The sequence below is a fragment of the Mustelus asterias genome, chromosome 20, assembly GCF_964213995.1.
Source record: "Mustelus asterias chromosome 20, sMusAst1.hap1.1, whole genome shotgun sequence".
Taxonomy (NCBI): domain Eukaryota; kingdom Metazoa; phylum Chordata; class Chondrichthyes; order Carcharhiniformes; family Triakidae; genus Mustelus; species Mustelus asterias.
Genome location: NC_135820.1, coordinates 55986406 through 56002596, shown reverse-complemented (window position 1 = coordinate 56002596; position 16191 = coordinate 55986406). Strand labels below are relative to the sequence as shown.

The following is a 16191-nucleotide window of genomic DNA, read 5'->3' as shown; positions in this document are numbered from 1 at the left end:
TGATTGGCCATGCTAAATTGACCCTTAGTGTCAGGGGGATTAGCAGGGTAAACATGTGGGACCTGGATGGGATTGTTGTTGGTGCAGGCTCGATGGGCAGAATGGCCTCCTTCTGCATTGTAGGGATTCTATGAACAGGGTCAATCAGAGGATGGCAGCTGTCAGCGGGCAGGACTTCCACCCCTGTTGTCCTTCATAAAGTGGAGATGCTGGCGTTGGACTGGGGTAAGCACAGTAAGAAATCTCACAACACCAGGTTAAAGTCCAACAGGTTTATTTGGCAGCACTAGCTTTCAGAGTCTCGCTCCTTCAGGTGAATGAAGAGTTGTGTTCACAAACAGGGCATATAAAGACACAAACTCTATTTACAAGATAATAGTTGGAATGCGAGTCTTTACAGATAATCAAATCTTAAAGGTACAGACAATGTGAGTGGACAGAGGGCCAAGCACAGGTTAAAGAGATGTGTATTGTCTCCAGCCAGGTCAGTTAGTGAGATTTTGCAAGCCCAGGCAAGTCGTGGGGGTTACAGATAGTGTGACATGAACCCAAGATCCCGGTTGAGGCCGTCCTCGTGTGCGGAACTTGGCTATCAGTTTCTGCTCAGCGATTCTGCGTCGTCATGTGTCATGAAGGCCGCCTTAGAGAACGCTTACCCGAAGATCAGAGGCTGAATGCCCGTGACTGCTGAAATGTTCCCCGACTGGAAGGGAACACTCCTACCTGGTGATTGTCAAGCAGTGTTCATTCATCCGTTGTCGTAGTGTCTGCATGGTCTCCCCAATGTACCATGCCTTGGGGACATCCTTTCCTGCAGCGTATCAGGTAGACACTGTTGGCCGAGTTGCAAGAGTATGTATCGTGTACCTGGTGGATGGTGTTCTCATGATGGCATCCGTGTCAATGATCTGGCACGTCTTGCAGAGGTTGCTGTGGCAGGGTTGTCTGGGCTTGCAAAATCTCACTAACTGTCCTGGCTGGAGACAATACACACCTCTTCAACCTGTGCTTGGCCCTCTCTCCACTCACATTGTCTGTACCTTTTAAGACTTGATTTCCTGTAAAGACTCGCATTCCAACCATTATCTTGTAAATTGAGTTTCTGTCTATATATGCCCTGTTTGTGAACACAACTCCTCACTCACTTGAAGAAGGAGCGAGTCTCCGAAAGCTTGTGCAGCCAGATAAACCTGTTGGACTTTAACCTGGTGTTGTGAGACTTCTTACTGTCCTTCATAAAGCCTGCCTATCTGATGGCACTTAATTCGGAGGGCCTTCACAAAATGAAGTTACATTTAGGGCTGCCATTGACTGGCCTGTCACCTCCATTAAACCCAACCCAATGTTGTCATTTTAAAGTTTCAAGAAATGCATCTAGGGTGTAAAATTTGAGAGGTTTTGTTCAAGGTAATATTTGGTCAGTGAAAAGTCATGTTGAATATTCAAAGAATGCGGAAACACTGGCTTTTCCTTTTGTGAGTAATAATAGAGAATGTACAAAATGTTTGGGAGATAAGGAATGGAGACTTTAACAGGATAATCCAGTTCATAATGTACATTAGTATACACGTAGTCTTCACTTAGTGTTGGTTGCATTCCTGAAAGTCACCCTTTAAATGAAGCACTGTTTCTCATAGCAAGCAATGTTAAGGCCAGAGTTAGGTTCCTGAGGACAGTTTTGGCCTGGAAAACCCGATGCGAAAATTGAAACACTACCTCATAGCCTTAAATACTATACTGTGAAGTACAGTTCCGGATTAAGATACAGTACAGTGGAGAATTATTTCAAAAAACAAAATCCGCAGTTTCTTAACTACAGGGTACAGTAAAATGTTTAAAAATTGAAGTTTAGTACAGGGAGGGTTGCTGAAAATGCAGCAGGAAAATGATGTACAGTAAGGGACAAAATGGCACCAATCACAAGCCAGACTCCACTCACAGAATCATTGGGCCTGGTCATGCGATTATATCTGCGGTACAGTGGCACAGTGGTTAGCAATGCTGCCTCACAGTGCAGCACAGTGTGATGGAAGTAGAATCAGTCATGACTTTAAAAGGAGAATTGGACAGTTTTCTTACAGAAAATCAATTACAGTGCGACAGGGAGAAGGCAGGAGAGTGGGGCTAATTGAATTGCTCTTGCTGAGGTCCAGCATGCATAGGGCAGGCTGAATGGTTACAGCACAGACGGAATCCAATCAAAAACCAGTTGGGTGAGAGTAGGATGTTGACTGTGCTGTTGGAAGGCTTTTTATAACCATCATAATTAGCTGAAATGACTTCAGTTTTACACAAAAACACAAAATGTTGGAAAATCTCAGCAGGTCTGACAGCATCTGTGGAGAGAATAGAGCCAACGTTTCAAGGCTGGATGACCCTTCAGAGTTTTACACTATCTGCAAAAGACAGCTTCAACCATGCAGAAGTCCCCCTCCCCCCCCCCCCCCCCCCCCCAAAAAAGCTTAGCATAGCTTAGCGCGTTCAATGCCTGGAGTAGGATTTGAACTCTCAACTTTCTGGCTTGGAGACAAAGGTAGAGTTTTTGTTCCTGGATCTCAATCTTGCCATCGATTGAAGTGCAATTCCAGAATCTGGAAATACCAGTGGCAGAACTTTGGGGGGGGATTTTGGAAGAGGCAACCAATTAGTGACGAAGTGGGCACCTCCAGGACCACTGCTCCTGAATCCGGAGGGTTAATAGTAGGCCACCCAGCACTGAAACATTGACAGCCTTACCTTCAGAGAAGTATGTAGGGGAGTGTGAGAACTCCTTCTCCCGGTTGCCAGTGACAAATGTGGGATATAAGAGGGGAACAAAGGGTTAATGCTATTGGACAGGAGGTGAAATCAACCCCCATTCTCCAGCGACTTCTCCATTGAACAGAAAGTCCAGCTCCTCTCGCTAACCTGCCCGCTGCTGGGAGGCTGCATCTGGTTTGTAACAACCTCGTGGTTCAGCCTTACGCTGGCTGCAGAATCCAGATGGTGCCAGGAAAGTGTCCTTAATTAAGTCCTATCAGGTGTCCACTGTGGCTAGTCACATAATCAGTTTCACTGTTAATCCACCTGCTACGGAAGAAATGGTAACATGTCATGGAACCTGCCTCAGGGTTCCTCATGTATTTTCAGCCCCTTGCTCCCTGCCACCGTCCCACCTGACCCATCTCCTCAGGCCCTTGAAAATTCAGCTCAAAACGACCAAGTTGACAGATTTCAAGTGTTTGGCAATCCAGCATTGATGGGCACAATTTTCTCCTACAAGAGATTTGAAAAGGAATAAAGCTTTTCTTTTGCTGTAGGAATGTCCTGGAATTTCTATAAATTAAACATTAATATCCTGCTGCTCTGAGCAACCTAGAGGCATTAAAATGGTGTGGGTTTTAATGACTGTAAAAAAAATATTGAAGATGGGAGGAAAATGTTTTTTTGACTGGGTGGGGTGGATGGAAGGTCATGTGATGAAACTTCCTGGAATGTGCCTGATCAGAGTATATAGCATTGTTAATGATCAACGCTACATTCCAAACGAATTTAAGGTATGCTGCAGCCAACAAAATGAAAAGAAAATTGAATAATGAGATTAGACCACAAGATATAGGAGCAGAATTAGGCCATTCAGCCCATAGAGACTGCTCCACCATTCAATCATGGCCGATATGATTTTCATCCCCATGTCATGCTCAATTGCTTAAAACAGAAAGTAAAAGACATCTGGCAGCTACTTATCTTGCTTAATGATCCAGTGGTTGCTTTCTTTCCCACAAACACCATAGACTCCTGTAAAATGTTATTCACCATAATTTTGCACATAACATATCAATTTACTTTGGAAGAACGAGCCTAAAATCCACATGTGTGCTCGATGCAGGAAATCTTAAACATGGAGGAAACAGTAAATGGTTATAGGATCAATAATGGTTCTATAATCACAGGCCTGAGGCCCACCCTGTGCCCAATGTGGCTGGCTCGCATCAACAGCACTTGGGAACCTGTGTACAAAAGGCATGCAGAGCTCATTATACCCTCAAAAATATTTAAGTTATATATGGGGCTTTCTAATAGATTGCCTGAGCTGTACTGTAACAGTTAATGGGAGCCCGTTCCCAATGGAGAGGACTGGTTAAAAAGATAATTACAGTTTCTTATCTGACTGGCCCTTTCCTTCTCCAAAGACCATACAGCCTTTCAAAGGATCAAACTGGATACCACTGCCTTCATTGTCACCTTTCTGATAAGATGTTAAACCGAGGCTCTGGGTGAAATTTTCCTGTCCCGCCCACCATGGGAATCCTAGCGGGTGGGACGCGGACCATGCAAAGGTCCATTGGCCTCGAGGGATTTTCCAATTTTGGGGTGTGCATGGCTGGAAAATCCTGTCTTCCTTCTCAGGCAGATGTAAAATATTCCACGGCACTATTTTGAAAAAGAGCAGGGAGTTCCCCCAGGAATATTTATCCCTCAATCAACATCACGGAAATAGATTGGCTTCCGAGTTTTCTACATTACAACAGTGACTATGCTTCAGAAGCACTTTATTGGCTACAAAGTTCTCCGGGATATCCTGTGGTCATGAAAATACTATATACAAATACAAATCAATCTTTCTTCCTCTGCTGGAAAAATTGTCATTCCTCTCAAGGAGACAGAGCTTATTAGTAGCTGCTGCACCCAAAGTTCTGAACTTCCCCACCTGACACTATCAGAACAGTATATAAATTAGCTACCCTTACACCGTATACAAGTGAGCTGACCTTGTCAAATAACATAGAGTTTGTGCAAGTTTGCATTACACTGACCGCCTCATTACAGAAAATGGGTCCAAAATTATACACACTTCAGTAAAAAATAAGTAGACATATTGGCAAGAATTTTCCAGCCATTCACACCAGCGGAATTCTCTGGTGACGCTGCAGTGAAGAGAGATTTGTCTGGGCGTCCAGTAAAAGAGTATTGTGACACTACTGTACCTTTAAAAGTGTATTCGTAATCATGTTCTCCACAGTTTGTAAGCAACCCTGTTTCTGTTTTTTGTTTTATTATTTGGCACTGTGAGGTCTGTCGTGGCATTTTTTTTATTGTTGTTAGAGTCAAATAATAGGCTTCTGGTTTATTTTTAATCTGGGCCTAATGTGATGTCCTGGAGTTATGTGAATTTTACGACCCCTTTTGAATTGTTGGGGGGAAGAATGATTGACAGGTCAGGTGGGAAGAGTTCTTTACTTTCAGTTTTGGCTGTTGGCTAGTTGGAAGCTGTTGGACTCCAGACTGAAAAGCAGTATTTCTGTATCTCTCCCGGTACTAGAAATTCTGTTGGCTAGTTGGAAGCAGTTTTTCTTGCCTCTTTGTAGTGAAAATTTTACTGTTGATGGTTTGCTAGCTAGAGGCAAGCAGAGGCTCTATCTCTGCCTCGAAGTGGACTGGAACTCCAGGGCTAGGAAGTCAGAGTTTCAATTCTCCATCCAAGTGTTGCAGAGCTAGAAGAGCATCACATGAGCATTCTTATTTTCTGTGCTAAACCCTGGGACAGGTGTATGTTTGTAAGGAGGTTTGTTTGGTTGGAACAGTATTCGGAGCTGTTAAGGTTTATACAATATCATGGTTGTTTTTTTTTTCCTTGTTTGTAATTGGTAGAAGTTATTGCTAATTGTCTTATTATATGTTAACTGTAATCTTAAATAAACCTTGTTTGATAAAAGCTCCCTAGTGGATCGTTTGAATCACACCTGGAGTGAAACATCTTATGCTTACCTGTGCCGAAATTCAAAGTGCAAAACTTATGATCTAAGCTGACTCCATAAAAAACCTTGGAGTTTCTGGCCTGGATTATAACAGTATTGTGTTATAATCAATCTTCTGATGATTTATAAATGTTTATTCCTTGTTGTAAAACTAATTAGAAGTCCTATGAATCACTTCCTCCACATTTTCTAAAAAAAAAATCAAAAGTAACAATCTTTTGAACCAGGGTTCAATTATGGAATCTTCCCATCCAATTGTAACACCAATAAGCATCGTTACAAATTTTAGTGCATCATACAAACATAGTTCTCAGTACTGATATCTATGGCTTAAACAAAGCTGTTTGAACCAACAAGATTGGGTTCGCTCAAAAAAGAGGAATATAAAGGATAAGGGAGCAAGCAAGAATTATATTAGATAATTCTAATATATTAAATAGTTTACTAGAGAAAAACATCAGCACAGACATCAGGGGCATTTACTGGTTTCTGTGCTGTAAGATTCTATAATTAGAACCAAGAGAACAAAGAAAATTACAGCACAGGAACAGGCCCTCCAAGCCTGCACCGACCATGCTGCCCGACTGAACTAAAACCCCCAACTCTTCCGGGGACCTTATCCCTCTATTCCCATCCTAGTCATGTATTTGTCCAGACGCCCCTTAAAGCTCACTATCGTATCTGCTTCCACTACCTCCCCAAGCAGCGAGTTCCAGGCACCCACCACCCTCTGTGTAAAAAAACTTGCCTTGTACATCTCCTTTAAACCTTGCCCCTCGCACCTTAAACCTATGCCCCCGAGTACTTGACCCTTCCACCCTAGGTGGCAACTGTTGTCAGGAATTTTGATGTTTTGTGATCCTAGTATCTCCAGTTATCACATTGTTCATAAACCTGCCAATGTTTCAGTAAAATGTTACTTTGTATATTTATGTGTGTGCAATATATATAATATACAGCACACATTTCCTGGCTGGAATTCTCGAGTCATTCATGCTGGTGGGATTCTCTGGTTCTGCCAATGGTGCACCCCCTGCCACGGATTTCCTGGTGCCATGGGGTGGATTCAGTGGGAATTTCCATTGACAGTGGTAGGACCAGAATATCCCACTGCCAATGAATGGCGCACCACCTCCCATTGCTGAGGGGAAGCCAGAGAATCCCATCCCCTATAAATATGATAACATTTTCCCAATAACACTGATTTCACAAAACAGAATTTTATTTATTAAGACATTTTAATATAAAGTGTCGTATCGTCTGATACACCATGAACAATGCCACAGGGTATTTATATAGTAAAAATCCAATTTCTTTTTAAATCAGATGGTATTTTGGAAGCATATCGAGAACCAATGCGGAAAAATTGCTTCAGTCTGCAGAAAATAAAAATGGAACTTTCCTAGTCCGTAAAAGTGAGACTGGTAACAGCGACTATTCAATATCAGGTATGCAAAACTTGGTTAAAAGTGAAGTGGTTTGGTGGATCAGTGCAGGTGTGATGTGATATTGAGTTTAGGAGATCAAATATTCTCAGATTTGATCCCAACTCTGTGATTTAGTTATTCAGTCTCAAGCAATCTCGTAGTGAGGATCATGGGCAAATGTTGGTCAACATCCCCATACTTTTCAAATACCTCCCTAGAGGTCCGGGTGGAGGGATTGAGAACAGAGAATTAGTAAGGGTTTCCCAGATACTGAAAATGTATTCACAAGGCCACAATGTAATTGGCCTGGACAAAGGTAGCTGGAAGGGTCATTGCCACCATCACCCCCAGGATTGAAGCTCAATGCAGAAAAAGGTATAGTGACCTTACAAGAGCAGGAGGAGTGAATATGGCTTTTTGCATTTCCACCTCTGTCAACACCACCTAATGAATCTTGTCACACCTCCCCATCATTGTCAACAATCCCCTCCCCTCCATCACATGCTTCAGGGACCAGTCACATGGCACACTGCAACACTCTCTTTCATTCAACACACACTCACATCTTTTGCTTCCTTCGTGCCACATATTAATTCACCATTTGATCAACCTCTGTAATAAGTCTTAGGAGGCAGAAATCCCTTCACCAAAATCCCTTTATTTACAAGCTCTAACAGCAGTACACAAGAGTGCTAGCAGCAGTCTATCTCCGGGGGTGTCAGAGGAACTGACACTCCCAGTTAAGTACAAGCAAAGACTCCTTGGTTGGTCCATCAGTTGGATCCTTAATCAGGGACATCTTTTAACAGAAGGAAACCGGAGCACCCGGAGGAAACCCATGCAGACACGGGGAGAACATACAGACACAAGGTGGGATTCGAACCTGGGTCCCTGATGCTGTGAGGCAGCATTGCTATCCACTGTGCCATCCCATTCTTAATCAGTGAGCTCATACTCCAATCGGCCAACATCAATGGCCTGATTGAAGTCATTACAACCTCCTCCTACCACTCCTTCCTCACTTCAAATTACAAACACTTCCTCCTATTGTCCTCACCTCTCCATCCTTTTTCCATATTGCCTCTTCTTCACCTCTCCCCTAGCAACAGCGCATACACATCTCCACTCATTCCTCATTGGTCGAACTCTAATTTTAGAATCAGAAACAAAACTGGAGGCACTGGAAATCTGAAATATCAACAGAAAGTGCTGGAGAGCTTTTAATTTGCTGATTTTAAGATTCTGCCCTCTTATTCTGGATTATCCTCGCCGACCTCAACTTTAGTACAAGCCATGTTAATGCAACCTCCCCTAATTTAACCTTTAATCCTGGTATTGTTGTGACCAATCTGTAGTGTAACCTCACGAAGGCCAGTATGTCTTTCCTGAGTTGCAATAGCTAAAACTGAACACAGGAGTCCAGATGGAGTGATGGCTACAGCAGAAACACTACTTCCTTCATTTTGAATTCCAACCCCTTGAAGATTTTGACTTAGTTCATGGGAAGTGAGCGTTGCTGGCAAAGCGAGTGTCTGGCGCCCATTCCCAAATAAATAGGTAACGCCGTACATTTCATTCCCTGTTTTGATTACTTATTGTGCTTGTGCGAAAGCTTTTAACTTAATCAACCAACTTGGCACTCTTTTAGGCCTGCTTTCTGGGGCGCTGGCTTTCCTTGACAAAGCCAGCAGGAGGCATCAGCCTCAGACTGCAAACATTAAATAGCATTGGAGCCTGATTGACATCATTAAACCTCTGCCTTTGGATCAATCTCTCACCTGCCTGAGACAAGAACCTCACATTTGAAATGCATCTGTTAAAATGTACGAGTGTGGATCCAGCAGGTGCCACTTTAAAGTTTAAATTTATTTATTAGTGTCACAAGTAGGCTTACACTAACACTGCAATGAAGTTACTGTGAAAATCCCCTAGCCACCACACTCCGGCGCCTGTTCGGGTACACTGATGGAGAATTTAGCATGGCCAATGCACCTAACCAGCACGTCTTTTGGACTATGGGAGGAAACTGGTACAGACACGGGTAGAATGTGCAAACTTCACACAGACTGGGACTTGGTGACATCTAGGCCGGGTATTGAACCCAGGTGAAGGCAGCAGTGCTAACCACTTTGCAATATTTTAACCCCACACGTGCCCTAGCTACAAGGGGGCAAAATCAAAATTCTTATTTTAATGGATTGAACATGGGATGGATGATATTTTGAGACTGAGGTCCGGTTATTGATGGTCCTCGCAATTTACAGATATTGAAATTAATATAATGCTTTTGTGTCACATGGTTGCTCAAATGTAAAGACCATCAGAAACTGGATAAATCTGATACATTCTCAGCACGAGGGGCACAGAACTGCTCTAGTCACTATGTAAAGCTATTTTGTATCCAGATATTTACAATATTAGTGCACAGACAAATACGCCCATTGGAGAAAAATCATTTAGTGGGAAAAGGGATGAACTAATAGCAAAAGTACATACTAATAAATCGTAGGGCACCATTGCTAATGGTTACAGAGCCATATTCAGTCCAGACTTTGCCCTCTCCTGACACTTGTTTTGCTGGTTCACTTATAAAGCATGAAACATGAGGCGAGGAATGATGTGTTTTCAGTTTTAAATGTTTTTTTTAACCTGCAGCTCTCAATGATAAAGTCTATCACTTTCGGATACTTACCTCACCTGAGGGACTGTTTTATCTTCATGAGAATCAAACGTTTGCGACTGTTAGTGAACTTTTGGAATTCTACAAAAGAGATGGCAGGATCCTTGGGTTTTCATTAACAAACCCTCATGCAAAGGTATGTTCTGGGAGTTCATGCTGCGTAACATAAAACCATACACAAAAGATTTGTCGTGTACAACTATACTACGTTCAGGGAGCATTGTCCAAACGCATCTGTGGGTAATAAAAATGACAATGTGTTGTGGATTGCTTAATCTAAAGTGACATTATCACCCATATGTGGTCTGGAAACCATGAAATGATTGTTTTATATTGCCTTCTGGCCTAATCCTAGAATAGTCATAGAATCCTGACAGTGCAGAAGGAGGTCATTCAGCCCAATGAGTCTGCACTGACCACAATCCCACCCAGGCCCTATCCCACTGACACTAAGGTGCAATTTAGCATGGTCAATCAACCTAACCTGCACATCTTTCGGACTGTGGAGGGAAACCGGAGCACCCGGAGGAAACCCACGCAGATACAGGGAGAACGTGAAACTCCACACAGATGATCACCCAAGGCCGGAATTGAATCTGGGTTCCTGTGAGGCAGCGGTGCTAACCACTGTGCCACAGTACCAATGTCAATAATGATATTGCCTGGATGATTGAAATGATTTCTAAAATTTTAACTACCATTTCATTTATATAGCACCTTTCCTGTCTCAAGGTGCTTAAAAAATTGAACTCCAGAGTAAAGAAACAAATAGTGGATTTTGGTAGAACAACTTAATTATATCTGTCCATAAAATTTTATTAACACTTGGAGGGGATTCACTCACAACCTGGCACTTCCTGGTCAGATTACCCGGTCAGTAGATCATGTTATCAGATTGTCAGTGTGTACCTAAATCGCCAAATAACAATGATCTTCCATTTCTTAATGTAATATATTTTGAGACTGACAACAATGGATATATTTTGAATTGCAGCTACTGTTGTCATGCAGCCCAATATGTCAGATAATTTGTGTAGAACAACATCTCACAAACAGCAGATGAATGAATTTCTGGGTAGTCTACCTGTCTGACGGTATTTGTTTTAGGATGGCTAGGACACACTCTGCTTTTCTTCAGGGAACATAATGGGATCTTTACTTCTACCTGATTGTTAAGCGAGGCTTCAGATATAGGGCCATTTTTGTGTGTCCTTCTCCTCACCCAACCCTACCCCCTCCACTGACCCCTTGCTAGACTCCAGTGCCCTGGGTCTGCCAGGGCCACGGGTCACCCAGATTTTCTGTCCTCAATGCAAAACTGGTACATGCCTACTCCTCTGGCAGAACTTTGCACTTAACACTGAAGCTGGTGATGGGCGTAATCACCAGTCTAAGAAGCCTGCCACTATATCTGTGGTAACTGGCTGCTGGGAATGAAGTATCCACAAGCTCACCAAAGAGAATGCTGGGGGGGGAATCTCAGCAAAAAATGGCAGAGTGTTGTTTCCCTGCAAATTCAACAGTTTTCTCTCCCAATCTTAACAAAAAAACACAACTGGGAGTGTTTTACGGCATTATTTGTGTGGGTTTGTTTGTGCGTAGGGGGGGGGGGGGGGGGGGAATGAGGGGGCACAGGGGGAATCAACATGCCAGTAAAGCCCACTGCACTGAGATTGGGGCGCCAAGTATAAAGAGAGCGCCCCAAACAAAGCAAAAAGTGTTCTCCACCGCCCCCACCCCACCATGGAGGTCTTGGGGGCTCCCCCACTGATCAGAACCAGCATTTACCCCCTCCCCCCAACCTCCCCTCTTTCCCCCGATCAGAGCTGGTATTTAACCCCCCTCACCACCTCCCCCCCACCCCCCACCCCGATCAGAGCCACCATTTCTCCCCCCTCCCGTCCACCTCCAGCAGCCAGTTCCATAAAACCTCCCCTTCCACATGAACATGGACAGACTGCTCTCCCCCCCCCCCCCCCCCCCCCCCCCGACCCCGCCAATCCAGCAACCAGTACTGGCAACCCAACTTTCCTTCCCTCAATCATCAGATCCCTTCCCCCAGCACCCCATCTTCTCAGCTATCACCGGCACCCCTCTCCGGCCCCCACAAACAGCCATTGCCAACATCCTCATCTGCCACGTCTGCTCCCACCCACCCACCCCTGCCATGTAGCTCAGCTGGGATCTACCCCTGCCACAGGTTGACACTGCCACGTTTGCATGGGCAAGGTGCCAATCTGGCAGTACCAACCTGTGCCAGGGGGCATTGGCAGGCCACTGCCTGCTCATGTCCCTCTCCCTCGGGGGGGGCTATACTCACCTTTATGCCACTGGGGGCTCTCCACAACAGGTTCCCGTTTGAGTGAACCTGTTGTAAACCTCGCTGACGTGACGGCACGTTTTGAATAAATAGTGGGGGCTCCGTATCCAGCGGGGTGGTGTCCTTTAATCATATGCAAAGGTATTTAAATATATGTAAACCAGGTTCATGCCAATTGTAGGTGTGAATCTGAGTATGCCACCGGTGAGGGGGCGGCAAAAATCGGAAGTCGTGATCTCGCCGCCAAGATTTGCGACTTCCAGGTTTCGCTGGAAATGGAGTTCCCGCTGTCACTCCCACGGTAGGCGAACGCGGGCTCAAGATGTCGGCCAATGTACCTGGCATCCCCACCGGCACAACTGTCCCTCAGTACTGCACTGAAATATACCCACAGATTACAAAGCCTACAGGGATGTCCAGACCCATTTATGGAGCCCTAAATCACTTATAAGATCATCTATTTCCCCATCTACAGGTAGGTTAACCTCAACACTAAATGCAGGAATTTATGATGGTTTCCAGATATGATTAAATTGGAAGCTGCTTGAGTGAATGTTCATGGCCTGGAATCTGAATGTTGAGTCTTACAGTGCCTTTCAATTTTGTTTTAATAATTTGTTCAAGCCTATCAAAAGCCTATTACTATTTTGGCTTTCTCGCAGCAGAATGTTTATAAAGCTGATGAATGGGAAAGGCCCAAGGAAGAATTTACATTGCTGCGAAAACTGGGAGAAGGTCACTTTGGAGAAGTCTGGGAAGGTGTTTGGAAGGAAAACCAACACGTGGCAATCAAAATGCTTAAAAAGGGTTTGTGTCCTGATGTGTTTTTGAGCAGTTTTGGTTCCCTTATTTAAGGAACGATATTGGCAGGAATTCTGCCAAATGATTTCTAAGTGTCGAATTTGCATGAAAACTGGAGTAATTCACACTTTTTTTTTTCAGAAAGGGGTTCAATGAAGAATCTCCCCACTCTGTGCACTGCAGAGCTCACTAGCCTGTATATCATTAAAAGCCAGTGGGCTGGGCCTATTCCCACCCAGGAAACTGGCAACATAGCGCGGAGCGGGCCACTGCGCATGTGCCGATCTGTCAGTGCCAAGACCAGTGCATACGCAGTAGCCCCTGATTGCTGGCCCCCCGATTGCTGGTCAGATCAATCGCTGGCCAGGCCCCTGACTCCCGCATTACTGGCCCTCCACCCATCCCCCCACTCCCCCCAAGGCCTGATCGCTGGCCCCCCGACCATTCCTGGGCAAGCCCTGAACCCCCTCCCCCCCCCCCCCCCCCACTCCCAGACTGCCCTGATCTCCAGTACCCCCCCCCCCCCCCAACCACGATTCCACCTCCACCCCACCCCGTCAGTGCCGACCTCCCCTACCTGCATTCCTGGCCCCCCAGCAGGCTGACCCCCCCCCCCCCCCCCGCCCTCCCCCCACATCGATGGCCAGCCCTGATTGCTGCCTTCCCTCCTTCCACCACAGATCTCGACTGCAGAGTGGCAGCAGAACCCCCACTGATTACCCTGCCCCCATAGGCTTTGACACAGCCCCATGCCCAATGGGACCCACTGGGCATTGGCACTTTGCCCCTTGGGCAGTGCCAGGGGGCCAGGCTGTCACTGCTAAGGTGGCACTGGCCAGGGGCACCCCCCACCACCCGACCCTCTGGGGAGCTCCTATTACCCCCCCCCCCACTTCACTCCAACGGGGTCAGGCCACTAGCTCCCCAAAAGTGGGGAGCTACTGTAAACCCTGATGGAGTGAACCATTCCAGGCGGGGTGGTGGGGGAGAGGCTAGTGGGCTCGGAGACTTCAGTCCCGAGCCTGCTAATGATATTCAAATTATATTAAAATGGCCATTTAAATGGTCTTTGTGCCTCCCCACCGATTTCCAGCGCGGAGCTGACGCCGCTGGAAATCTGGCACTGGGGAGCACAAGCGGGGCGCAAACGCAGGTGTGTACCCGCGAATCGGCCGACACGAGAATCTCCAGACCCGCTGCCCTAAAAAAATTAGTGTGGCGGGATGGGAGGATCGCGGCCATTATTTGATTGGAGGCAGTTCGGAGAATGTTCACTCAGATGATCCCCGAGTATGGAGGGGTTGTCTTTACAAGCAAAGGTTAAACAGGTTGGGACAATATAATGTGAACTTTGGCTGATTGGAAATGCTACAGTATATTGTTTAGGCAAAATATGATTTTCAAAGATTATTTCACTCACATGATCGAAAGCTGTGGAGGCAATCTCATCAATAATGGCATGGGTTATGAAAATGAATCTCAGATGGTGATAGAAAGATGTTGTCCCTGAAATGACGTATGCGATACCAGTGCATTTGATCTATTTGAAATCCCCCTCTGCAATTTTAATGGTTCAGATAATATGGTAAGATAACAAATCTCAAATCAATATTCTAAATATTTGTAATAGTGTCCTACACTGAATTCAGGACCGCATGAACCCTATTGGTAAAAGCAAAACAGAGAACAGTGTCAAGATGTGGAATGAAACGTTATGTTGGAATAAATAATGAGCTTTCAGAATGCATCTGTGGAATCAGATAGAATTCACAAACACTTAGCTTTTCTCCTGCAGCTTTCAAATATTATCCAAAGCATGTCACCCTGTATTTATCTTACACTCTGAGCCAGCTGTAGTTCTTGCTGTGATCTACAATTGTTTTTTTCTTGGCCAAATGTACAACATATAATTCTGCTGAAAGAAAATGAGGTGTGAGAGCTTACTCCATGTTTCCAAAGCAGAGATTTGTTTGATGAGAGCACAAGTCTGAGAATCAGTTTTGTTTCCACTCTGCTTCCAGAATCCCTACAGTGCAGAAGGAGGCCATTCGGCCCATCGAGTCTGCACTGACCACAATCCCACAAGGCGCTATTCTCGTAACCCCACATATTTACCATGCTAATCCCCGAACAGGTCAATTTAGCACGGCCAATCAACCTAACCCCCACACATCTTTGGACTGTGGGAGGAAATCGAAGGACTCGGAGGAAACCCACAGAGACACGGGGAGAATGAGTAAACTCCACGCAGACAGTGACCCGAAGCTGGAATTGAACCCGGGTCTCTGGCGTTGTGAGGCAGCAGTGCTAACCACTGTGCCACCGTGCCGCAGTGTGGTGAGATCCTGTGAGAGTGCAGGAATATTGAATGTGCTCTGTGGGTGTTGCAGTCTTCATTTTCTAACCCATGACCCATGGTTAGTAAACTGTTGCATCCAATTCATATATCCTCATATGTATCGCTCTTCTTCGTATTTTACAATTGACAAAGGAAATCAGTTAAAATATTAAATAAGGCATTTTATTTACACAGATGACATGATCGAGGATGAGTTTGTTAAAGAAGTAAAAGCTATGAAGAATATCAATCATCCAAAGCTAATCCAGCTTTTTGCCATCTGCTCGCTTGAGGAACCTATTTATATTGTCACAGAACTCATGAGCAAAGGAAACTTACAAGAATACTTGCGGGGTTAGTATTTGAAAAAAGGAACATTGAATCTATTATGAACAAACTTTAAGCCAAATATTTTGCTGCATGATAATGAAATTCTCTATCGTCCAAAGAAATAATAAGGCTTTTTTCAATCAGAAACTATATGTACAATTTTATTTGGGTGAAGTACTAAATAACAGGAATTGCCTTATCTAACTCATTGTGCTTTCAACTAATATTAATTAGGACTTATTGCATCAAGTCTACACAGTGTTCATTTTAAAATCCTAATCATCTGACCCATAAGGTACAGTTGCTTGTGATATATATTTTCAAAATATAGTTGAGCTGGCTAGTAATGCGGGGAAGAAAACTTTGTGAGCAACACTAGGACAGCACGGTGGCACAGTGGTTAGCATTGCTGCCTCACAGCACCAGTGACCCGGGTTCAATTCCAGCCTCGGGTCGCTGTCTGTGTGGAGTTTGCACTTTCTCCCCGTGTCTGCGTGGGTTTCCTCCGGGTGCTCCAGTTTCCTCCCAGAGTCCAAAGATGTGCGGGTTAGGTTGCT

General features: G+C 44.8%; 1 protein-coding gene across 2 annotated transcripts in view; it reads left to right on the top strand.

Moving 5' to 3' along the window:
• The window catches only part of LOC144508551 (tyrosine-protein kinase Srms-like), a 43075-nt gene that overhangs the window by 15627 nt on the left and 11257 nt on the right, over positions 1-16191 (top strand). Inside the window, exons 2-5 of one of the 2 annotated variants that reach the window (XM_078236597.1) lie at positions 7065-7186; positions 9821-9981; positions 12831-12972; positions 15500-15658. In XM_078236597.1, coding sequence (XP_078092723.1) covers positions 7065-7186; positions 9821-9981; positions 12831-12972; positions 15500-15658 — 584 coding nt within the window. Of the gene's footprint in view, positions 1-7064; positions 7187-9820; positions 9982-12827; positions 12973-15499; positions 15659-16191 lie in introns of both variants that reach the window. The other variant, XM_078236596.1, reaches the window with a different exon arrangement.